Source organism: Pristiophorus japonicus, chromosome 3 (assembly GCF_044704955.1).
Source record: "Pristiophorus japonicus isolate sPriJap1 chromosome 3, sPriJap1.hap1, whole genome shotgun sequence".
NCBI lineage: Eukaryota > Metazoa > Chordata > Chondrichthyes > Pristiophoridae > Pristiophorus > Pristiophorus japonicus.
Genome location: NC_091979.1, coordinates 41,677,620 through 41,704,402, shown reverse-complemented (window position 1 = coordinate 41,704,402; position 26,783 = coordinate 41,677,620). Strand labels below are relative to the sequence as shown.

The following is a 26,783-nucleotide window of genomic DNA, read 5'->3' as shown; positions in this document are numbered from 1 at the left end:
TAAAAATGCACCTGGTGATTGGCAAGCTTCTTGGTGCTTGGTTGTAAATTAATATTCTCCACATTCCCCATGTTGTTGTGCTGGATGGTAATCCTTGGTAACAGCAGAAACCCCAATGATTATGCTATGAATAATTCACATAGATTATTGGAAAGACATCTCTAAGGGCGAATGGCAATACAACCACAACTTGTATTTATATAGCACTTTTAACATAGTAAAACATCCCAAGGTGCTTCACAGGAGTGTTATAAGACAAAAAAAAATTTGACGCTGAGCCACGTAACAAGAAATTATGGCAGATGACCAAAAGTTTGGTCAAAGAGGTATGTTTTAAGGAGCGCCTTAAAGGAGGAAAGAGAGGTAGAGAGACGGAGAGGTTTAGGGAGGGAGTTCCAGAGCTTAGGGCCCAGACAGCTGAAGGCACGGCCACTGATGGTTGAGCAGTTATAATCAGGGATGCTCAAGAGGGCAGAATTTGAAGAGCGCAAATATCTCGGTGGGGTTGGGGGGGGTGGCGGTTGTGAGCTGAAGGAGATTACAGAAATAGGGAGGGGCAAGGCCATGGAGGGATTTGTAAACAAGGATGAGAATTTTGAAATCAAGGCGTTGCTTAACTGGGAGCCAATGTAGGTCAGCGTGCACAGGGGTGATGGGTGAGCGTGACTTGGTGCGAGTTAGGACACAGGCTGCCCTGTTTTGGATGATCTCAAGTTTACGTAGGGTACATAGTCAAGTCTCGAGGTAACAAAGGCATGGATTAGGGTTTCAGCAGTAGATGAGCTGAGGTAAGGATAGAGATGGGCTACGTTACAGAGGTGGAAATAGGTGGTCTTTGTTATGCCACGGATATGTGGCCGGAACCTCATTTCAGGGTCAAATATGACATCTACATTGCAAACAGTCTAGTTCAGCATCAGACAGATGCTGAGGAGAGGGATGGAGTCGGTGGCTAGAGAACGCAGTTTGTGGCAGGGACCAAAGACAATGGCTTCGGTCTTCAGAATATTTAATTGGAGAACATTTCAGCTCATCAAGTAATGGATGTCGGACAAGCAGTCTGACAATTTAGAGACCATGGAGAGAAGTGGTGGAGAGGTAGAGCTGGGTGTCGTCAGCGTACATGTGGAAACCGACGACATACTTACTTTATCATTCCTTCCCGAACCCTTTTAAACTGTTCCGTTGTCAAATTTCGGAATATGTTGTTTTCAGGCTGGGGATGCCAGAAAAAAAAGAACATTTTACTGAGGATGAATTATCAATTATAGCCAAAGATGAGCTCAGTAATAGAGTAACTGTAAAGGATTACTGGCAAAGCCACTGATTTGTAGTTTTCATTAAAAAATGGATGGAATCACAGAATAAGATCCCCACAATGCTAGCAAACGTAGATAGAATCACAGAATATGATCCCCAAAATGGATAGAATCAAACAATACAATCCTTAAAATGCCAGTAAAACAACTGGAAAATGCCATAATCTCATATATTAAAACCAAATGTGACTTATTCCGTCACTGTTAATCAGTGTGCCAAATTATACATGCATGGAATTACAACACAGATTTATTTTTTAACATAAATTTTGTGCTGAGCTGCCGGGGAATCTAAAAGTTGGGCAAGCTGGCCTGAGCTATGCTTTGTGCCCAATTTTTTCTGCCGATGATTTTCTGGCCAGCTACATTCTGTGCACATTTCATGCCACAGCTTCATGCAAGCAAAAATATTTAAATGAATACCTTCAAAGCCCATTTTTGAATGGGTGCAAGGGTTGATCTATGTATGATAGAGAGCTTAGAGGGAAAGAGGCAATGTTTACAGTGCCGTTTTGTTGCTTTGTTGTTTTTAATTCAAAAAAATTTAATATTTGTGAAATATTTAACACTGCATTTTCAGAATACGTTTTTTGGGAGGAAAATTGTTAAGTTTGTTTCTCAACATCCTGTAAAAAATTCAAATATTGTCACTAGAAACTGGACTGTAACTCTAGCATTTACAGCACTCAGCAGACAGAAGCATACATAGGAACAAGAATAGGCCATTCAGCCCCTCGAGCTGTTCCGCAATTCAATTAGATAATGGCTGATCTGTACTTCAACACCATTGACCCGCCTATGTTCCATATCCCTCGGAACCCTTATCTAACAGAAATCTATTTATCTGTCTTGAAATTTTGAATTGATCAAGCATCCACACCCTTTTAGAGCACTGAGTTCCAGATTTCCACTACACTTTCGGGAAAAAATTGGCCTGGTTTGCGTCTCCCATTAGTGCCTGTGGGTGGGCAGTAGTGGGGCACTAAGGGGTTACTGATCGGGCGTAGCGAAATCACCAACGCCTGCGTACTTTCCCGACAGTTTTATGCTGGTGCTAACACTTACCGCCTCACTCTCTTGCGCCCCGTAGATAGTGACGTCATTCGGTATGCAGCGCCCCGTTACCGCCCCGGATGCAATATTCACTCCTGCTTCCTGCAGCTTTGCCGGACATCAATAGCGCCAGCTGCAGGATGGCGTTATCTCTCAGCTGACCGCTTGGGGAGCGATATTTGAAGGCAGTGGTGGTCAGGTAGGACAAAACTTATTTATCTTCCCATTCTGGTGCATCCTGATTTGTTTTTGGCCCCCGCCATTGCTCAGCCCTGCACGCTCTTAGTAGAGCAGGGTGTCATGGCCCAACAGAGACCACCTGAAGTTTCATTCAACCCATCATTGGCCCTTCCCTTTAAGCGAGGGAAGGAGTCTTTAAAGACAGCAGCACTGCAATGAACATTGCTCAGCCGCTACCGCCCCCCTTACTCACTTTAGCGCGCTAGGAAAGTGGTAGCACTTGATTTAGCGCTCCACTTGGAGTGCTAAAGCAGAGGTTCCTGACAGCTGCAATCTTTTTCGCCCGGCAATGCTTTTGCGCTCCCTGAAAAGTTAGCACCCCAAATGGGACACTAGACAACTTCTAGCCCTTTGTGTGAAAAAGTGTTTTGTTATTTCACTTCTAAATGGCCTAACTCTAATTTTAAGAGGAGTCCCATCTGTCAAGCTAACTTTCAGGGAGCCACAAGGCACTTAGGTGCAAGCTACAGGGTCCTGTGATGAGTGGTAAGTGAAGGCAGAATTAATGATGGGGGTTGGTTTGGACGTATACCAAATACTGTATTTCATATTTGAAGTGGAACAAGGTGTAAGAAACCATGCTCAGGAGACCAGTGACACCAAAGCTATACTGGCTCCATCTGCCATTGTGACACTAACCAAATCTTCAGGCATTCGAACACCTAACTGGCAGTAACCAAGAACAATTCATCATCATCATAGGCAGTACCTCGGAATCCAGGAAGACTTGCTTCCACTCGTAACATGAGTTCTTAGGTAACTGTACAGTCCAATACGAGAACCACAGTCTCTGTCACAGGTGAGACAGGTAGTCGTTGAGGGAAGGGGTGGGTGGGACTGGTTTGCCACACGCTCTTTCTGCAGCCTGCGCTTGATTTCTGCATGCTCTCGGCAACGAGACTCGAGGAGCTCAGCGCCCTCTCGGATGCACTTCCTCCACTTAGGGCGGTCTTTGGCCAGGGACTCCCAGGTGTCAGTGAAGCTTTGAGGGTGTCCTTGTAACGTTTCCTCTGCCCACCTTTGGCTCGTTTGCCGTGAAGGAATTCCGAGTAGAGCGCTTGCTTTGGGAGTCTCGTGTCTGGCATGCGAATTATGTGGCCTGCCCAGCGGAGCTGACCAAGTGTGGTCAGTGCTTCAATGCTGGGGATGTTGGCCTGGTCGAAGAATCTAACATTGGTGCGTCTGTCCTTCCAGGGGACTTGTAGGATCTTGCGGAGACTGGTATTTCTCCAGTGACTTGAGGTGTCTACTAGCCATGGTCCATGTTTCTGAGCCATACAGGAGGCGGGTATTACTTAAGCCCTGTAGACCATAAGCTTGGTGATAACTTTGAGGGCCTGGTCTTCAAACACTCTTTTCCTCAGGTGGCCGAAGGCTGCACTGGCGCACTGGAGGCGGTGTTGGATCTCATCGTCAATTTCTACTCTTGTTGATAGGAGGCTCCCGAGATAAGGGAGGTGGTCCATGTTGTCCAGGGCCGCGCCGTGGATCTTGATGACTGGGGGGCAGTGCTATGCGGCGAGGACAGGCTGCTGGAGGACCTTTGTCTTATTAATGTTTAGCGTAAGGCCCATGCTTTCGTACGCCTCAGTAAATACATTGACTATGTCCTAGAGTTCAGCCTCTGTGCACAGACGCAGGCGTCGTCCGCGTACTATAGCTCAACGACAGAGGTTGGAGTGGTCTTGGATCTAGCCTGTAGACGGCGAAGGTTGAACAGATTCCCACTGGTTCTGTAATTCAGTTCCACTCCAGTGGGGAGCTTGTCGACTGTGAGGTGGAGCATGGCAACGAGGAAGATTGAGAAGACGGTTGGAGCGATGACGCAGCTCTGTTTGGCCCCGGTCCGGACATGGATAGGGTCTGTGATGGATCCGCTGGTAAGGATCACGGCCTGCATGTCGTCGTGGAGCAGGCGGAGGATGGTGACGTACTTTTGGGGCCATCCGAAACGGAGGAGGACGCTCCATAGACCCTCGTGGTTGACAGTGTCAAAGGTCTTTGTAAGATTGAAGAAGCAAAAAAAAGTCGCGCTGCAAAAATCATCTCTGTTGCGCCCCTTAAGGGGGCGAAATCCACACTGCGACTCCGGGAGGAGCTCCTCAGCCACAGGGAGAAGACGGTTGAGGAGGACTCTAGCGACGACTTTCCCAGTGGCTGATAGCAGGGAGATTACTCTCTAGTTGCCGCAGTCGGACTTGTCTCCTTTGTTAAAGATGGACAAAGGTTAAGTACTTTGCCATCTGCTGAAGGTCACCTGCAAGCAAACTGCAACTGTAATTACCGATGGAACATATTCTTATTTAAACTAGATGCTGAGAGATTATTTCCCCTGCCTGGACAGTTTAGAACAAGGAGAAAAGTTGTCAGGATAAGGGGTCAGCCATTTAAGACTGAGATGAGAAGGAATTTTTTCACTCAGAGGGTTAGAATTCTCTACCCCAGAGGGCTGTGGATGCTGAGTCTTTGAGTATATTCAAGACAGAGATCGATAGATTGGAATCAAGGGATATGGGGATGGGTGGGAAAGTGGAGTTGAGGTTGAAGATCTGCCATGATTTTATTGAATGGCGGAACGGGCCCAAGGGGCTGAATAGTCTACTCATAGAATCATAAAATCATAGAGTTTACAGCACAGAAGGAGGTCATTTCGGCCCATCGTGTCCATGCCGGCCAACAATCCAGCCTAATCTCACTTTCCAGCTGTAGGTCCATAAACCTGCAGGTTATGGCACTTCAGGTGCACATCCAAGTACTTTTTAAATGTGCTGAGGGTTTCTGCCTCTACCACCCTTTCAGGCAGTGAGTTCCAGACCCCCACAACCCTCTGTGTGAAAAAATTTCCCCTCAAATCCCCTCTGAACATTCTACCAATTACTTTAAATTTATGCCCCCTGGTTGTTGACCTCTCTGCTAAGAGAAATAGGCCCTTTCTATCCACTATATCTAGGCCCCTCATAATTTTATACACCTCGATGAGGTCTCCCCTCAGCCTCCTCTGTTCCAATGAAAACAAATCCAGCCTATCAAATCTGCCTCATAGCTAAGATTTTTCACTCCCGGCAACATCCTTGTAAATCTCCTCTGTACCCTCTCCAGTGCAATCATGCCCTTCCTGTAATGTGGTGACCAGAACTGCACGCAGTACTCCAGATGTGGCCTAACTTGTGCTTTATCCAGTTCAAGCATAACCCCCCTGCTCTTGTATTCTATGCCTCGGCTAATAAAGGCAAGCATTCCGTATGCCCTCTTAACCACCTTATCTAGCTGGCCTGCCACTTTCAGAGATCTGGTGGACATGCACTCCAAGGTCCCTTTGTTCCTCTACACTTCTCAGTATAGTACCATTTAATGTGTATTTCCTTTCCTTGTTAGTCCTCCCAAAATGCATTACCTCACACTTCTCTGGATTCAATTCCATTTGCCACTATTCTGCCCACTTGACCAGTACATTGTTATCTTCCTGCAATCAGCAACTTTCTTCTTTATTATCAAGCACACAGCCAATTTTAGTATCATCTGCAAACTTCTTAATCATACATAGAAACATAGAAACATAGAAAATAGGTGCAGGAGTAGGCCATTCGGCCCTTCGAGCCTGCACCACCATTCAATATGATCATGGCTGATCATGCACTTCAGTAGCCCATTCCTGCTTTCTCTCCATACCCCTTGATCCCTTTAGCCGTAAGGGCCACATCTAACTCCCTTTTGAATATATCTAACAAACTGGCCTCAATAACTTTCTGTGGTAGAGAATTCCACAGGTTCATAATTCTCTGAGTGAAGAAATTTCTCCTCATCTCGGTCGTAAATGGCTTACCCCTTATCCTTAGATTGTGACCCCTGATTCTAGACTTCCCCAACATCGGGAACATTCTTCTTGCATCTAACCTGTCCAATCCCGTCAGAATTTTATATGTTTCTATGAGATCCCCTCTCATTCATCTAAATTCCAGTGAATATAAGCCTAGTCGATCCAGTCTTTCTTCATATGTCAGTCCTGTCATCCCGGGAATCAGTCTGGTGAACCTTCGCTGCACTCCCTCAATAGCAAGAATGTTCTTCCTCAGGTTAGGAGATCAAAACTGAACACAATATTCAAGGTGTGGCCTCACCAAGGCCCTGTACAACTGCAGTAAGACCTCCCTGCTCCTATACTCAAATCCTCTTGCTATGAAGGCCAACATGCCATTTTCCTTCTTCACTGCCTGCTGTACCTGCATGTCAACTTTCAATGACTGATGTACCATGACACCCAGGTCTCGTTGCACCTCCCCTTTTCCTAATCTGTCACCATTCAGATAATATTCTGCCTTCCTGTTTTTGCCACTAAAGTGGATAACCCACATTTATCTACATTATACTGCATCTGCCATGCATTTGCCCACTCACCTAATCTGTTCAAGTCACTCTTCAGCCTCTTAGCATCCTCCTCACAGCTCACACTGCCACCCAGCTTAGTGTCATCTGCAAACTTGGAGATATTACATTCAATTCCTTCATCTAAATCATTGATGTATATTGTAAATAGCTGGGGTCCCAGCACTGAACCTTGCGGTACCCCACTAGTCACTGCCTGCCATTCTGAAAAGGACCCGTTTATTCCTACTCTTTGCTTCCTGTCTGCCAACCCCCTATATTCAAGTCTAGATCATTGATGTATATCACAAAAAGCAAGGAACCTAGTACTGAGCCCTGCGGAACCCTACTGGAAACATCCTTCCAGTCGGAAAACACCCATCAAACATTACCCTTTGCTTCCTGCCTCTGAACCAATTTTAATCCAACTTGCCACTTTGTCCTGGATCCATGGGTTTTTACTTTCATGACCAGTCTGCCATGTGGGATCTTATGAAAAGCTTTGCTAAAATCCATATACACCACATCATACACACTGCCGTCATCGACCCTCCTGGTTACCTCCTCGGAAAATTCAATCAAGTTAGTCAGATACGGCCTTCCCTTAACAAATCCATGCTGACTGCCCTTGATTAATCCATGTCTTTCTAAGTGAAGATTTATCTTATCCTTCAGGATTTTTTCCAATAATTTTCCCACCAATGAGGTTAGGCTGACTGGCCTGTAGTTACTCGGTCTATCTCTTTCTCCCTTCTTAAACAAAGGTTCCACATTAGCAGTCCTCCAGTCCTCTGGCACCACACCTGAAGCCAGAGAGGATTGGAAAATGATCGTCAAAGCCTCTGCTATTTCCTCTTTTGCTTCACTTAACAGCCTGGGATACATTTTATCTGGGCGGGGTATTTATCCACTTTCAAAGCTGCTGAACCCCTTAAACTTCCTCTCTCACTATGTTTATTTCATCTAATATTTCACACTTCTTCTCGATAGCAGTATCTGCACCACCCCTCTCTTTTGTGAAAACAGATGCAACGTATTCATTAAGAACCATGACCACATCTTCCGCCTCCACACACAGATTACCCTCATGGTCTCTAATAGGCCCAACTCTTTCTTTAGTTATCCTCTTGCTCTTAATATATTTATAAAATATCTTTGGGTTTTCCTTGATTTTACTTGCCAAGAATTTTTCATGCTCTCTCTTTGATTTCCGAATATTCCTTTTAATTTCACCCTTGGACTTTCTATACTCCTCTAGAGATTCTGCAGTATTTAGCCCTCGGTATCTGTCATAAGCCACCCTTTTTTTTCTTTATCCTACCCTGTATGTTCCTCGACATCCAGAGGGCTCTGGATTTGTTAGTCCCACCCTTTTTTCTTTAAGAGCACATATTTGGCCTGAACCCTCAGGATCTCCTCCTTGAATGCCTCCCACTGCTCTGACAATGATTTACCTCCAAGTAGCTGTTTCCAGTCCACTATGGCCAAATCACTTCTCAGCTTTTCCACAATTTAGAACTTTTATTCCTGGTCTATCCTTGTCCTTTCCATAACAACCTTAAATCTGACTGAATTATGGTCACGAGCATCTAAATGCTCTCGCACTGATACCCCTTCCACCTGCCCAGCTTCATTCCCTAAAACTAAATCCAGAACCGCTCCCTTCCGTGTTGGACTTGTTACATACTGACTAAAAAAGTTCTCTTGAATGCATTTTAGGAATTCCGCACCCTCTATACATATCACATTAATTTTGTCCCAGTTAATATTAGGATAGTTGAAATACCCTACTATTATTGCCCTATAGTTTTTGTACTTCTCAGAAATTTGCCTACATATTTGCTCTTCTATCTCCCTCTCACTGGGTGTTTATAGTACACTCCCAGCAGTGTGATCGCCCCTTTATTGTTTTTCAGTTTGACCCATATGGCTTCATTTGATGATCCCTCCTCTCAGCTGTAATAGTTTATTTAATCAATACACAACTCCCCGCCCTCCCTTTTTACCCCTTTCTATCCTGAAGATCCTGTAACCAGGAATGTTGAGCTGCCATACCTGCCCCTCTGTTAGCCATGTCTCTGTAATAGCTATAATATCATACTCCTAAGTGTCTACCTGTGTTCTCAGCTCATCTATGCTCTTTGCATCGAAGTATATAACATTTAGTACAGCCAGACCTCCTGCTCCAAAAACTTATGTTCTTATGTTCTTCTGAGAAAAATAAGTTTGCAAGGGGGAAAAAATATCCTAAAATAAATATTACATTTAGCTTAATGGACATAATCAATTTTAATTGACTACTTTTAACCAATTACTTTCTCGGTGGTTATTGTCAAATTACCTTTTCTAGGATCTTAAAAGCCACAGAACAGTGGTGGTTCTCCAGTGGAGAGATGTCGTTGTACCTCAATGCCAGTTCTGTGCGAGCATTGATCTAAAGGCAAGTAAACAAGCAGCTGTTTGATATTCCACAAAACTTACTGGATCAACAACACATGGTTCAAAGATCAGTTGGAAGCATCAATCCCAATTTCAACCTCACAGTGTCAACTTCAGATCTCCAGCTGAAAGATTCCACAAAGTAAGAGTGATACTTGAAGGCATTACATTTTGATATAAATCTGAGTCATTATGGATGTTTTAATTATAAACTTTTCTGTATGTCTATTAACTGAGTTACACCATTTCCTGAATCATATACTCTTAGTACATCTTGACAAGTAACAAATAACCCCAATCAGCTTTGACGTGTTTGTACAATAATTAATAGATGACAAACTCATAGAGGTAGAAATTCGGTCGCTTAGCGCCCCTGAAAAGGGTCGGAACAGGAGCATTAAAGGGGTCGGAGCCGCGAGCGCTGGCATTCTCGCCGCTCAGCACATTCAATGTGCAGGTGCCGGTGGTACTGTCCAGTATCATCCAGGAGCGTCAAGCCAGTGTGCAACCGGTTTCAACAGCATTTCGATATTAGGTTATAACGGCACCTGTAGCGCTCCGTGGTGACAGCGCCTTTGAAAGCTGGTGTGCAGAGCTGTCTTGGGGCGCTACGGAAAGGAATGATTGGAAAAGGTAAATTAAATTAATATTTCTCTGATTTATTTTTGCGATTCACCTTTATTGGGGGGAGTAAGTTATCAGAAATGTTTTTTGTGCTTTTTGTCCTGATTTTGTTTTCCAGGGAGGCCTCGCTTAGGGCGCTTTAGCAATGGATTTTCAGTTGTTCACCTGGCCTAGGGCCCTAACAGAAGTGTGGAACGCCTCCATTAGCATTCCACTCCACTCTCATGGTGCAGCAAACACATTTTTTGGCTGCCGCCGCAAACCATTTCCGGCACAAAATTTACCGTCCCACCATCATTAACATCCTAAGAAGCTCCAACCTAATTTCCACCCCATAAACTCTAACAGCTCCTGCAACCAGTTTCAGTGTATTAGGCTTCTACGTGTTGGTACGCACTCGGCTCAATTGCTCAGTTACTTGATGTTATCAACCATGCCTTACAGTTCTATTGTGTCAAAAGATTGACTATTCTATTGAGATGAGAATTTGGATAAATTAGATCCTCCAGCCCCACAACCCCCCCTCTGAATTATCTGCATTCCTCTAATTCTGGCCTCTTGAGGATCCCTGATTGTAATCGCTCAACCATTGGTGGTCTTGCCTTCAGCTGCCTAGGCCTTCAGCTGCCTAGGCCCTCAGCTCTGGAATGCCCTCCCTAAATCTCTCCACCTCTCTACGTCTCTTTCTTCCTTTAAGATGCTCCTTAAAACCTACCTCTTTGACCAAGCTTTTGGTCATCTGCGCTAATATCTTCTTATGTGGCTCAGTGTCAAATTTTGTTTTATAACGCGCCTTGGGATGTTTTACTATGTTAAAGGCACTCTAGAAACACAAGTTGTTGTTAAGACAGCAGTTCAAAATTTGGACCGTCCAAATTTAAAGTTCAAATTTTAAAAACAACAATAAATGATTGGGGAATATCTTCCTTAAAATCTAGTGTGGATTCACACCATGATTGTACTATTGGGGTGCAGTTATAGCTAAATGGAGGAGGCAGACTCACTCCACCTTGGTTCAAGAACAATTCAGGTCTTGGTACCCAATTACAATCCACAAATTTAGCATTGGTAATAACCAAAACCACTTTGCACAGACATTATACTTACAGTTTGAGTGCACCATGCGAGGTATACTGTCTCTAATTATTTGATTCAAATTATCTGCAACACAGAAATCTATCCACATTATACTGCCAGGGAGATAGATGCACACTCCCCCATGCCTGACAGAGATTTAGATATCTACTGAACGTAAGAGGGACTAGAACCACTCCCCAATGGACTCAAATGGTTACTGTTTTTAGAGACCAGTAACCTTGATGTATACTGTTATGAGATATTCATTAGATTATGCCAATGGATAGACCAAATTGCCACATCTGATGACTTTTCTCCTCTCTTGCTGTGAAGATGTACCTTTCTTGCAATCTGTGTCTGCACCTCCTGTTTTCAGTCTCCCCAGCCGACCAGAGATTATGCATATCTGGTGGCTCTTTCTCTCCATAACATGAAAAGGTCAACTGTATGCCTGGTGAGGGTTCTGTACAGTTGGAAAGCCCCTCAGCCCATCAGACAGTAAAAGCTTGGCTGCCCTTGGACTAGAGGTTGGTGAAATCGCTGTCAGGCCACTTGAACCCAGAGGTGATGCAATGGAGGCCAGGACAGCATGTGCATGACCTTCTGATCTTCCATGAGCAATTGATCCACCAGTGCAGAGCTTGTGGCTGGGAAAATAAAAAGGACTAGAAAACAGAGTTTATTTGACTGCCTGGATCTCAGATTGGCCAATTGTCAACAGAGTCCGAGCATGGAGGACCGAGGTCTAGCCACTTAGCACCTTGATATGGATGCAGCAGGGAAGGCCCATAGACTACAAACAGAGCTTTGGCGACACAGGCAATATATTTGATTTAGGCGGGCTCTTTTGCTTTAGTTACCACTCCAGTTCAACTATTTTGGTGCGATCTAGTTTACTCAATAAGAAGCCAATCACATCGGTTGGTGTCCTGTGCCGTGGTCAAACCAATGTAAAGTGTGTGAGTGTGCCTGCAAACAGGAAGACAGTCTGTGATGTGGCAACAAGGAAGGGGGCCAAATGTTTTAATGGCAACTTTTGCCTCCTCCTGTTATTACTATTAATGCAACCAGACAAACAGTAACTGCTTATACAGGTTCGACCTCCAAAATCCGGAGTTCCGGAATCCAGAATCCGGACACCGAGCCGATCAGTGGTGGGGTTGTCCGGAAACCGGAAAATGATTTGATATCTGGACTCCCCCCGCCTCGGCGAACCGACTTCACCCGCTATGACTTCGCCACGACTTTGCCTGCCCCGAATTCATGGGGCCTGACCTCACCCTGGCCCTACTTCGCCCCGGCCCCTCTCCCTCCCCTTTACCTCAGCTGCACGACCCCACCTACCTCGGGACAGATAAAGAACTCCTCCACGGCATCAGGGCCCCGCCTGAACACTTTCTCAGTGGCGGGCGCTGCCCGATCAGGTCCTCGGCAGCGGGGCCCCGCGCGAACATCTCGGTGGCGGGGCCCCGCTCGAACATCTCCACGGTGGCGGGGCCCCGCTCGAACATCTCGCCGGCAGGGCCCCACCCGATCAGTTTCTCGGTGGCGGGGCCCCACACAAACATCTCCACGGTGGCGGGGCCCCACCCAGTGACCCGAACAGCTCATCAACGAGCACCCCCACCCCTCTCCCACCTGCCCCCCCCCCCCCCCACCCCCGCTTTCTGATGTTCTGAAATCCGGAAATACCCGAACCTGGGCTCGGGTGTTTCTGGATTCGTGGCGTCAGAAAGACGATCCAAAATCCGGTAAAATGCAAAATCCGGAACAGCCTCAGTCCCGAGGGTTCCGGATTCGGGACGCTGCACCTGTATAAATAGCACAAATACACAAATATGAATACAAAGCTGTGTTGCGTTAACACTTGTCAAATGGATATTGTTACCTGATATGCATTGTTATAGCCTGGATGGTCCAAATCATGACATATTGCTGAGGTGAGCATGGTTAGGATATCAATGTCATCCATATTGTTTTGAAGGTCTGTTAACCAGATCAGCCCATACATCTGTATAGAACAAAGTAAGACACACTGTAAAATAAATCGTGTACACTTTGTTTATACATCCTTATATGAATTCCCTTCTTCGATTAAAATTCTACTTCCAGGACATAACAAAGGATGCGGCCTTGGAAAAAATGTTCATTTTGTTGCAAATGTGCTGTAAACATGTGAAAGTCAATGGTTTGGCAAATGTAACCTTGCAGAATTCTGTAATATTGGAAATCGAGTAGAGTCACTTTGTAGAAGTCTACCATGGCTGCAGTGTTTCATCATCATCATCATAGGCAGTCCCTCGGAATCGAGGAACACCTGCTTCCAATCTTAACACGAGTTCTTAGGTGGCTGTACAGTCCAATACAAGAACCACAGTCTCTGTCATAGGTGGGGCAGATAGTCGTTGATGGAAGGGTTGGGTGGGACTGATTTGCCGCACGCTCTTTCTGCTGCCTGCGCTTGATGTCTGCATTCTCTCGGCGACGAGACTCGAGGTGCTCAGTGCCCTCCCAGATGCACTTCCTCCACTTAGGGCGCTCTTTGGCCAAGTTTGCGGATGACACTAAACTGGGTGGCAGTGTGAGCTGTGAGGAGGATGCTAAGAGGCTGCAGGGTGACTTGGACAGGTTAGGTGAGTGAGCAAATATATGGCAGATGCAGTATAATGTGGGTAAATGTGAGGTTATCCATTTTGAGGGCAGAAACACGAAGGCAGAATATTATCTGAATGGCGGCAGGCTAGGAAAAGGTGAGGTGTCATGGTTCATCAGTCACTGAAAGTGGGCATGCAGGTACAGCAGGCGGTAAAGAAGGCAAATGGTATGTTGGCCTTCATAGCTAGGGGATTTGAATATAGAAGCAGGGAGGTCTTAATGCAGCTGTACATGGCCTTAGTGAGGCCTCACCTGGAATATTGTGTTCACTTTTGGTCTCCCAGTCTGAGGAAGGACGTTCTTGCAATTGAGGGAGTGCAGCAAAGGTTCAACAGACTGATTCCAGGGATGGCTGGGCTGTCATATGAGGAGCGACTGGATCAACTGGGCCTTTATTCACTGGAGTTTAGAAGGTTGAGAAGGGATCTCATAGAAACGTATAAGATTCTGATGGGACTGGACAGGATAGATGCGGGAAGAACGTTCCCAATATTGGTGAAGTCTAGAACCAGGGGACATAGTCTTAGGATAAGGGGTAGGCCATTTAGGACTGCGATGAGGAGAAACTTCTTCACTCAGAGAGTTGTTAACCTGTGGAATTCCCTGCCGCAGAGAGTTGTTGATGCCAGTTCACTGGATATATTCAAGAGGGAGTTAGATATGGTCCTTACAGTTAACGGGATCAAGGGGTATGGAGAGAAAGCAGGAAAGGGGTACTGAAGGAATGATCAGCCATGATCTTATTGAATGGCGGTGCAGGCTCGAAGGGCCGAATGGTCTACTCCTGCACCTATTTTCTATGTTTCTATGTTTCTATGACCCCTGGTTCTGGACCTCCCCTCATTAGAAACATTCTTCCTGCATCTAACCTGTCCAATCCCGTCAGAATTTTATATGTTTCTATGAGATCCCCTCTCATTCTTTTAAATTCCAGTGAATATAAGCCTAGTTGATCCAGTCTTTCTTCATATGTCAGTCCTGCCATCTCGGGAATCATTCTGGTGAACCTTCGCTGCACTCCTTCAATAGGAAGAATGTCCTTCCTCAGATTAGGAGACCAAAACTGAACACAATATTCAAGGTGTGGCCTCACCAAGGCCCTGTACAACTGCAGTAAGACCTCCCTGCTCCTATACTCAATTCCTCTCGCTATTAAGGCCAACATGTCATTTGCCTTCTTCATCGCCTGTTGTACCTGCATGCCAACTTTCAATGACTGATGTACCATGACACCCAGGTCTCGTTGCACCTCCCCTTTTCCTAATCTGTCACCATTCAGATAATATTCTGCCTTCCTGTTTTTGCCACCAAAGTGGATAACCTCACATTTATCGACATTATACGGCATCTGCCATGCATTTGCCTACTCACCTAACCTGTCCAAGTCACCCTGAGCCTCTTAGTATCTTCCTCACAGCTTAGTGTCATCTGCAAACTTGGAGATATTACATTCAATTCCTTCATCTAAATCATGAATGTATATTGTAAATATCTGGGGTCCCAGCACTAAACCTTGTGGCACTCCACTAGTCACTGCCTGCCATTCTGAAAAGGACCCGTTTATTCCTACTCTTTGCTTCCTGTCTGCCAAACAGTTCTCTATCCACATCAATACATTACCCCCAATACCATGTGCTTTAATTTTGCACACTAATCTCTTGTATGGGACCTTGTCAAAAGCCATTTGAAAGTCCAATTACACCACATCCACTGGTTCTCCCTTGTCCACTCTACTAGTCACATGCTCAAAAAATTTTAGAAGATTTATCAAGCACGATTTCCCTTTCATAAATCCATGCTGATTTGGACTGATCCTGTCACTGCTTTCCAAATGCGCTGCTATTACATCTTTAATAATTGATTCCAACATTTTCCCCACTACCGATGTCAGGCTAGCCGGTCTATAATTCCCTGTTTTCTCTCTCCCTCCTCTTTTAAAAAGTGGTGTTACATTAGCCACCCTCCAATCCATAGGAACTGATCTAGAGTCTACAGAATGTTGGAAAATGACCACCAATGCATCCACTATTTCTAAGGTCACTTCCTTAAGTACTCTGGGATATAGGCTATCAGTTCCTGGGGATTTATCGGCCTTCAATCCCATCAATTTCCCTAACACAATCTCCTGACTAATAAGGATTTCCTTCAGTTCCTCCTTCTCGCTAGATCCTCAGTCCCGTAGTATTTCTGGAAGGTTATTTGTGTCTTCCTTAGTGAAGGCAGAACCAAAGTATTTGTTCAATTGGTCTGCCATTTCGTTGTTCCCCATTATAAATTCACCTGATTCTGACTGCAAGGGACCTACATTTGTCTTCACTAATCTTTTTCTCTTCACATATCTATAGAAGCTTTTGCAGTCAGTTTTTATGTTCTCTGGAAGCTTACTCTCATACTCTATTTTCCCGCTCCTAATTAAACCCTTTGTCCACCTCTGCTGAAGTCCAAATTTCTCCTAGTCCTCAAGTTTGCGGCTTTGTCTGGCCAATTTATATGCCTCTTCCTTGGATTTAACACTATCCGTAATTTCCCTTGTTAGCCACGGTTGAGCCACCTTCCCTGTTTTATTTTTACTCCAGACAGGGATGTACAATTGTTGAAATTCATCCATGTGATCTTTAAATGTCTGCCATTGCCTATCCACCGACAACCCTTGAAGTATCATTCGCCAGTCTATCCTAGCCAATTCACGTCTCATACCATCGAAGTTACCTTTCTTTAAGTTCAGGACCCTAGTCTCTGAATTAACTGTGTCACTCTCCATCTTAATGAAGAATTCTACCATATTATGGTCACTCTTCCCCAAGGGGCCTCGCACAACAAGATTGATAATTAATCTTCTCTCATTACACAACACCCAGTCTAGGATGGCCAGCTCTCTAGTTGGTTCCTCGACATATTGGTCTAGAAAACCATCCCTTATACACTCCAGGAAATCCTCCTCCACCATATTGCTACCAGTTTGGTTAGCCCAATCTATATGTAGATTAAAGTCACCCATGATGACTGCTGTACCCTTATTGCACGCATCCCTAATTTCTTGTTTGATGCCATCCCCATCCCCACTACTGCTGTTTGGTGGTCTGTACACAACTCCCACTAGCGTTTTCTGCCTTTGATGTTTCGCAGCTCTACCCTGCAGATTCCACATCATCCAAGCTAATGTCCTTCCTTACTATTGCATTAATCTCCTCTTTAACCAGCAACGCTATCCCACCTCCTTTTCCTTTCTGTCTATCCTTCCTGAATATGGAATACCCCTTGAGTTGAGTTCCCAGCCTTGGTCACCCTGGAGCCATGTCTCCGTAATCCCAATTACATCATATCCGTTAACAGCTGTCTGCGCAGTTAATTCATCCACCTTATTACGAATGCTCCTCGCATTGAGACACAGAGCCTTCAGGCTTGTTTTTTTAACACTCTTTGTCCTTTTAGAATTATGTTGTAATGTGGCCCTTTTTGACTTTTGCCTTTGATTTCTCTGCCCTCCAATTTTACTTATCTCCTTTCTATCTTTTGCTTCTGCGCCCATTTTATTCCCTTTGTCTCCCTGCATAGATTCCCAACCCCCTGCCACATTAGTTTAAACCCTCCCCAACAGCACGAGCAAACACTCCCCCGAGGACATTGGTTCCGGTCCTGTCCAGGTGCAGACTGTCCAGTTTGTACTGGTCCCACCTCCCCCAATGTCCAATGTTCCAGAAATTTGAATCCCTCCCTCTTGCACCATTCCTCAAGCCACGTATTCATCTTAACTATCCTGCTATTTCTACTCTGACTAGCACGTGGCACTGGTAGCAATCCTGAGATTGCTACCTTTGAGGTCCTACTTTTTAATTTAACTCCTAGCTCCCTAAATTCAGCTTGTAGGACCTCATCCTGTTTTTTTACCGATATCATTGGTACCTATATGAACCACGACAACTGGCTGTTCACCCTCCCCTTCCAGAATGTCCTTGTAATGTTTCCACTGCCCACCTTTGGCTCGTTTGCCGTGATGGAGTTCCAAGTAGAGTGCTTGCTTTGGGCATGCGAACTATGTGGCCTGCCCAGAGGACCTGATCAAGTGTGATCAGTGCTTCGATGCTGGGGTATTGGCCTGGTCAATGACGCTAATGTTGGTGCGTCTGTCCTCCCGGAGGATTTGTAGGATCTTGCGGAGACATCATTGGTGGTATTTCTCCAGCAACTTGAGGTGTCTACTGTACATGGTCCATGTTTCTGAGCCATACAGGAGGGCGGGTATTACTATAGCCCTGTAGACCATGAGCTTGGTGGCAGTTTTGAGGGCCTGGTCTTCAAACACTCTTTTCCTCAGTGCACTGGCGCACTGGAGGCAGTGTTGGATTTCATCGTCAATGCCTGCTCTTGTTGATAGGAGGCTCCCGAGATATGGGAAGTGGTCCACGTTGTCCAGGGCTGCGCCGTGGGTCTTGATGCCTGGGGGACAGTGCTGTGCGGTAAGAAAGGCTGGTGGAGGACCTTTGTCTTGCTGATGTTTAGCGTAAGGCCCATGCTTTAGTACGCCTCAGTAAATACGTCAACTATATCTTGGAGTTCAGCCTCTGTATGTGCGCACGTGCAGGCGTTGTCCGTGTACTGCAGCTCAACGACAGAGGTTGCGGTGGTCTTGGACCTGGCATGGAGATGGCGAAGGTTGAACAGGTTCCCACTGGTTCTGTAGTTTAGTTCCACTCCAGCGGGGAGCTTGTTGACTGTGAGGTGGAGCATGGCAGCGAGGAAGATTGAGAAAAGGGTTGGGGCGATGATGTAGCCCTATTTGACCCCGGTCCGGACATGGATTGGGTCTGTAATGGATCCGTTGGTAAGGATCACAGCCTTCATGCCGTCGTGGAGCAGGCGGAGAATGGTGATGAACTTTTGGGGGCATCCAAAACGAGGATGACGCTCCATAGACCTTCGCGGTTGACAGTGTCAAAGGCCTTTGTAAGGTCGAAGAAGGCCATGTATAAGGGCTGGCGATGTTCCCTGCATTTTTACAGCAGCTGTCGCGCTGCAAAAATCATGTCCATTGTGCCTCATAGGGGACGAAATCCGCACTGTGACTCCGAGAGGAGCTCCTCGGCCACAGGGAGAAGACGGTTGAGGTGGACTCTCGCGACGACTTGCAATGTGCACCATCTACAAGAACACACAGCAGCAAATCGCCAATGATCCTTCGACAGCAGCTCCCAAACTCTAGAAGGACAAGGGCAGCAGGTGCATGGGAACACTACCACCTACAAGTTCCCCTCCAAATCACACACCACCCTGACTTGGTTCCTTCTTCATCACTGGGTCAAAATTCTGGAACTCCTTCTTAACAGCACTGTGGGAGTACTTTCACCTCACAGACTGCAGCGGTTTAAATGGAAATAATTTAAATGGAGAAAAATTGCAAAGTGCTGCAGTATTGAGGGACCTGGGGGTCCTTGTGCATGATACACAAAAAGTTAGTGTGCAGATACAGCAAGTAATCAGGAAGATAAATTGAATGTTGGCCTTTATTGCAAGGGGGATGGAGTATAAAAGCAGAGAAATCCTGCTACAAGTAAATAGGGTATTGGTGAGGCCACACCTGGAATACTGCGTACAGTTTTGGTCTCCGTATTTAAGGAAGGATATACTTGCATTGGAGACTGTTCAGAGAAGGTTCACTAGGTTGATTCCAGAGATGAGGAGGTTGACTTATGAAGATAGGTTGAGTAGGTTGGGCCTATACTCATTGGAGTTCAGAAGAATGAGAGGTGCTCTTATCGAAACATGTAAGATAATGAGGGGGTTCGATAAGGTGGATGCAGAGGGGATATCTCCACTCGTAGGGGAAGCTAAAACTAGGGGCCATAGTCTCAGAATAAGGGGCCGCCCATTTAAAACTGAGATGAGGAGGAATTTCTTCTCTCAGGGTTGTAAATCTATAGCATTCTCTGCCCTCGAGAGCTGTGGAGTCTGGGTCATTGAATATATTTAAAGTGGCGATAGACAGATTTTTGAGCGATTAGGGAATAAAGGGTTATGGGGAGCGGGCGGGGAAGTGGAGCTGAGTCCATGATCTTATTAAATGGCGGAGCAGGCTCGAGGAGCCAAACTCCTGCTCCTATTTCTTCTGTTCTTATGTTCTTATAGTTCAAGAAGACAGCGTAACACCACCTCCTCCAGGACAATTACGGTTGGGTAATATATGCTGGCCTTAGTAACGACACCCACATCCCATAAATGAATTTTTAAAAAACATGGTAAGGATTTGACAACTGCTGCAACACCAATTAATTACTAAACGTATAAGTATAAGACGTTATTAAAGGCACAATGTGTGAAGGTCTTATTATTAAGCGCCCACATTCTTTAGAAGCACTGGTGCCTCATGAACACATGCAAATTGGGTCCTATGATGTTAATATAATTCCAATGTTATATTAATACAAAATAGCAGAAATCCTGCTCATCAGTGAACCCACTGAATAGCTAGAGAGATTCATTTCAGTGGGACACTGGACACAATATTTAAAGGGGCATTCAGATCATATGCTTTTTGGGTTTTCAAGGGATATTTGTGCTTGGAGATTGCTTGTTTCGGATTTAATGTTTTGCCTTATTTGCCATGAATAATCATGCAGAGTTTTTGATGAATGTCATTCTTGCTGCTTTGATTTGAATGGAAGAAAAGGAGCGCCAACAGCAGTAACAGTAGCAGCACCAACCAGGAGGAGCAACAGATGGACCTATCAGCAGACCGGTGAGAAAGTGGGGGCTGCCCTTTGGAGGTCATACCCAGCACACAGAAAATACAGGTCAAGAATCACCTTCTTGGCCCTATTTGAAGAGCAGTGCCTCCCATCTTGAGCCAGGTGGCCATGCTTTGCCAGGTGGCCAGCTGAGCCAGGTGGCCATGCCTTGCCAGGCGGTCATGCTTTGCCAGGTGGCCATGCCTTGCCAGGCGGTCATGCTTTGCCAGGTGGCCATACTGAGCCAGGTAGCCATGCTTTGTCAGGAGGCCATGCTTTGCCAGGTGGCCATGCGTTCCCAGGTGGATATACTGAGCCAAGTGGCTCTGAAAGTCACCACCGCCCTTTACCGTCTTTGCCTCAGGCTCATTCTAGGGTGCTACAGGAAAAATCTTCCACTCCTCCAAGTCTGCAATGCACAAATGCATCAAGCAGGTCACAAATGCCAGGGGCAACCAATATATTACCTTCCCTATGACGTCAACAGTCACAATGATAGGGCTCTAGAAGTACTAGCTTCCCTCGTGGGCAGGGGGCTATAGGCTGCATTCATGCAGTCATCAAAGCTCCAGAAGACCAACCAGGAGTTTTGGACAATAGGAAGGAGGTTAATTCCATTAAAATGTGAAGCTAGTCTGTCACTACAAGAGGATCATGCAACTCTATGCCAGGTTTGCAGGCAGCTGTCAAAAGGCCTTTATCCCGCGACAGTTGACCTTCTCCCCACTAGTCCGCCCTTCCTGGAATGTAGAGGATGGCTGCTGGATGACCATTAAGCACACTATAGGGCTCTTGAAAGAAAGGTTGAGGTGCCTGGTTAAGTCTGGCAGCGCTCTGCAATATACCAAAGCTTCTAGTCAATGGTGACCATGAGGATGTTGATGGTGATGGCCTTGGTGATGCTGGTATCATAGATGGTTAGGAAAAAGTGGTTGGGGATTTTCTTGTTAGCCACTGCTCAGATACTTCTGTAGGAAACAATCTAATTAGATCCTGAGATCAATTAGAAGTTAATTAATGTGTTGTTGGAAGTTTTGTTAGATTGGCCCCTCTCCTCATAATCTCAACAACATCTGCAGGTTAGCTTAAGATCAGATCAGTTAAGCCTCGAGGCAAGGTCAGATTAGCAGCTAACCATTATATCTGTGTCCCACACCACAGTAGCTATGATCAATGAAAAACTTAAAAGTAATGGGCCGAAAATTGTGGCCTCGTCGGGTCCCTAAGAAGTGCGCACGCACCCGGAGAGGCCTTGCAAAAGCCGGTTCTCAGGGCGCGATGCGCATGTGCCGAGAAACAGCTTTTCCGATCTGTCAAGATTTCTTCTGATAGAATCTACGCATCATAGAAACATAGAAACATAGAAAATAGGAGCAGTAGTAGGCCATTCGGCCCTTCAAGTCTGCGCCGCCATTCAATATGATCATGGCTGATCCTCTATCTCAACACCATATTCCTGCTTTTTCCCCAAACTCCTTGATGCCTTTTGTTTCTAGAAATCTATCTATCGCCCTCTTAAATATATTCAGTGACTTGGTAGAGAATTTCACAGGTTCACCACCCTCTGAGTAAAAAAATTTCTCCTCATCTCCGTCCTAAATTTCCTACCCCGTATCCTGAGACTGTGACCCCTTGTTCTAGACTACCCAGCCAGGGAAAACATCCTCCCCACATCCAGTCTATCCAACCCAGTCAGAATTTTATACGTTTCAATGATATCCCCTCTCATTCTTCTAAACTCTAGTGAATACAGGCCTAGACGACCCAATCTCTCCTCATACGATAGTCCTGCCACCCCAGGAATCAGTCTGGTGAACTTCGCTGCACTCCCTCTATGGCAAGTATATCCTTTCTTAGGTAAGGAGACCAAAACTGCACACAATACTCCAGGTGCGGTCTCACCAAGGCCCTGTATAACTGTAGTAAGACATCCTTGCTCCTGTACTCAAATCCTCTTGCAATGAAGGCCATTTGCCTTCCTAACCGCTTGCTGCACCTGCATGTTTGTTTTCAATGACTGCTGTACAAGGACACCCAGGTCCCTCTGTACATCGACACTTCCCAAGCCATCACCATTTAAATAATACTTTGTCCTTATGTTTTTTCTACCAAAGTGGATAACTTCACATTTATCCACATTATACTGCATCTGCCATGTGTTTGCCCACTCACTCAACCTATCTAAATCGCCTTGCAGCGTCTTTGCATCCTCCTCACAACACACAATCCCACCTAGTTTTGTGTTGTCAGAAAATTTGGAAATATTACATTTGGTTCCTTCATCCAAATCATTTGTTCTATATTGTGAATAGCTGGGGCCCAAGCATTGATCCCTGTGGTACCCCACTAGTCACTGCCTGCCACCCCAAAAAGATCTGTTTATTCCTACTCTCTGTTTCCTGTCAGTTAACCAATTTTCAATCCACGCCAATACATTACCCCCAATCCTATGTACTTTAATTTTGCACACTAACCTCTTATTTGGGACTTTATCAAAGGCCTTCTGAAAATCCAAATACACTACATCCACTGGTTCTCCCTTATCTATTCTATCAGTTACATCCTCAAAAAACTCCAGGTTTGTCAAACATGATTTTCCTTTCATAAATCCATGTTGACTTTGTTTAATCCCATTGATATAATCTAAGTTTGCGGTTATCACATCCTTTATAATAGACTCCAGCATCCCCAGGAGAAGGACATTTGCATGGGAGAGACTGGGTTTTTGGCCCAAATCATGCCCAGCAAATGTCCTTCAAACTTTTACACCTGGTAAAAGTATGCTTATCGTTCACTTTTACCAACGTAACACTTTTAAAATATTTAAGGCTAGAATTTCCACAAAGAAGGATATCACCATTTTTTTACGTTATTCGTGATTAACGGCATTTTTCTGTCGCCAAAATAATGTGAAAAAATAAACGCTTAAATTTCTTCAAACTGTTTGTAACTTTTGGCAAAGCATTAAAAAAGCGTTGTTTTTAAGAATAAAATTCTCTGTTCTGGCACCGGTCAAGTCCCGAGGGTGCCGGACCAGAGAGATCCAGCTGTTCTACCTAGTGATTGATGGTCCAGGTCCACATGACTCCAGCATTTCTGTCATCGTCCCATACGCTACGCATCGAATGAAGTCCTCCGACCAGAATCCTACGTTCCTCCGGGACCACCATATATTTTCAGGAAAAATTTTTGGGTCGGAAACCTCCGACCGCAATTTTCCCCCCAACAAATCATTTTAAAAAGGCCCAAACAGGGAATTCCAGGCGTTCTTTCTGTTTGCCTATTTTCTAAGATTGTTCAGTTGTATTTTAGTGTTTTATACAAATTGTAACATCTGGAGTGTGATGGATGCCCTCAGGACCAGGAATTAATTTTATTTTAGTTTTGGCTTTTAGTACAGATTGTGCCTGATGCTTCAGACACCATCAGACAGTGCACTTGGTATTGTTGCAGTGAAATTCACACTGAATGTTCGAGTGATTTTTTTTTTTGCAATCTTCCCTCTCCCCTCCCCATTTTCCTTAAGGGTGTTTATTTCTTGCTTGCATTGGTCCATCCAACACCTCCTCCAACACTACACCCAAGTGCACATTAGTCAAGTGTGAGCCTTGATAATGCATATACTTGCTTTGGAGGCAGTTCAGAGAAGGTTCACAAGGTTGATTCCAGGAATGAGGGGGTTGACTTATAAGGAAAGGTTGAGTAGGTTGGGCCTCTACTCATTGAAATTCAGAAGAATTAGAGGTGATCTTATCAAAACGTATCAAATTATGAGGGGGCTTGACAAGGTGGATGCAGAGAGGTGTTTCCACTGATAGGGGAGACTAAAACTAGAGGGTATGTTCTTAGGATAAGGGGCTGCCCATTTAAAACTGAGATGAGGAGGAATTTCTTCTCTTGAAGGGTTGTAAATCTGTGGAATTCGCTGCCTCAGAGAGCTGTGGAAGCTGGGTCATTGAATAAATTTAAGACAGAGATAGACAATTTCTTAACCGATAAGGGGATAAGGGTTTATGGGGAGCAGGCAGGGAAGTGGACCTGAGTCCATGATCAGATCAGCCGTGATCTTATTGAATGGCGGAGCATGCTCAAGGGGCCGTATGGCCTACTCATGCTCCTATTTCTTATGTTCTTATGTTCTTATATTGGCAGGTGACTCAACTGGGGTGGAGGGCATCACAGGTGAACTGATCCTGTTCTCATGCAACATCCACATACATGCACCTCCAGCAGTGATCATTGTGCAATGTATGCTCCTGTGAGTATGCTCACAGCTTTGCAGAGTTGTTGAGTTGTGAGTGGTTTAGCCAGTCACATGATGTTCACAAGACTCAATAAAACCCCAGCCAGTTAAATTTCGGGGATCCATGATGAGGCATTTTGTTGTGAGCCTGGTGGATGAACTGGTAATGTGGAGTGTGATTGTTAAACCTTTGATGATAAAGCCATTAGTTCTTAATAGTAATATGTTGCTATGAATTCTTAAGCAAAGAACCCATGAGGCAAATACATTACAATTGGATAGTACGCAGGAGAGAGAACTCTGGCATCAAGGCCAAGTGCAGCACCCCTACCAACACTCCAGCTAAGATTAGTTAATTCAGGATGGGGATAAAGCTGGGATCTCCCTGGTCCACTTGGCTCGACTGGAGAAAGTAACTGAACTATCAGCAAGGCTGTAGAAGATACTTGAGAAATAATTTGTAGTTGTTTACAGGAAGTTCTTTGACTACTATTTATTACTAAGGATTGATAAAACACTTTAAAAATGAGCCTTTGTTTCTGGCCTGTGTCCTTACTGCTCTTTAAGTTAGTCAGTGCTGATGATTGGAAAGTACATGATATCCACATATATTATTAATCTTTAAAAATTGAATTTCCTATAAGTTCATCAAGCAGTGACAAGTTTTATTTTATATATTTTAATGATGCTCTTAATGAATGTGACGTTTGTTTTTAGCCGAACCTCATTGCTCAGTTTAAATTCAATGAGTCATTGCCCCCGATATTAATCTGAAGGCAGATTCCAAGCGGTGGGGGAGGGGGCGGGCTGGAATGTGGAATGGTGAAATCCGGAGGTCAAGCCAACAGGTTCCGAAATCAGAGATCGCAAATGAATGGAAGCAATAAATTTTGACTTCTGGGTTTCGCGTTCCAAGACGCGCAGCGGGCGAGATTCATGCCCGCATGATGCGATCTCCGCTCTATTTAATGGGGCAATGTACAAATGGAAATTGGAGGAGCCATGAGGTGTTTGCAATGGATGGTGCACATAGGGCAAGGGCTGCACTCAGATTTGATGATGCTTCCCTGGAATCATCGCACCAAGTCCCACTCACCCATCACCCCTGTGCTCGCTGACCTACATTGGCTCCCGGTTAAGCAAGGCCTGGATTTCAAAATTCTCACCCTGGTTTTGAAATCCCTTCAGGGCCTCGCCCCTCCCTATCTCTATAATCTCCTCCAGCTCCACAACCACCCCGAGATGTCTGCACTCCTCTAATTCTGCCCTCTTGAGCATCCCTGATTATAATCGCTCAACCATCGGTGGCCATGCCTTCTGTTACCTAGGCCCCATGCTCTGGAACTCCCTACCTAAACCTCTCCGCCTCTCTACCTCTCTTTTCTCCTTCAAGACGCTCCTTAAAGCCTACCACTTTGACCAAGCTTTTGGTCACCTGCCCTAATTTCTCCTTTTGCGGCTCGGTATCATTTTTTATTGCATAACACACCTGTCAAGCGCTTTGGGACATTATTCTACTTTAAAGGCGCTATATAAATACAAGTTGTTGTTGTTGAATGACTGTTTCGTGCATAGGAAGGCGGGGTGGTGCCGATGGTGGGAGCAGGCTGGAAGATTTCTTTTGTTATGTTTTCCTGTGTGAGTCAAAACTAGATGAACCTTTGCGCTATTAGGGCATCCCTCGCATCCCAGGCAGCAATGTACGCAGCTGGACTGGGATGGGTGCCCCATCTTCCTCCTCCTCCTCATCCTCCTCCTCCTCATCTATGTTCTCCTCCTCCGAAAATGAGTGATGAGCCCCTTTATCCTCCTCCACCTGCAATCCTCTCTGCTGTGCAAGAGGCAGCACACCATTATTATTCTGGACCCCCGAGCTGACAAGTACTGAAGGGCGCCTCCAGCTCTATCTAGGCACCTGAAGCGCATCTTCAACATTGCGATGGTTTGTTCTGTAGAAATATAGGAACATAGAAACAGGAGTAAGCAATTTAGCCCCTCGAGCCTGTTCCACCATTCAATGAGATTATGGCTAATCTGTGATAGAACTCC

General features: G+C 45.2%; 1 protein-coding gene across 1 annotated transcript in view; it reads right to left on the bottom strand.

The window, feature by feature from the left end:
- Positions 1-26,783, bottom strand: part of LOC139253784 (high affinity cGMP-specific 3',5'-cyclic phosphodiesterase 9A) — a 102,588-nt gene that overhangs the window by 24,132 nt on the left and 51,673 nt on the right. The window contains exons 8-10 of the mRNA XM_070873554.1: positions 13,003-13,125; positions 9,316-9,408; positions 1,149-1,216 (exon numbers count right to left, since the gene is read on the bottom strand). Coding sequence (XP_070729655.1) covers positions 1,149-1,216; positions 9,316-9,408; positions 13,003-13,125 — 284 coding nt within the window. The remainder of the gene's footprint in view (positions 1-1,148; positions 1,217-9,315; positions 9,409-13,002; positions 13,126-26,783) is intronic.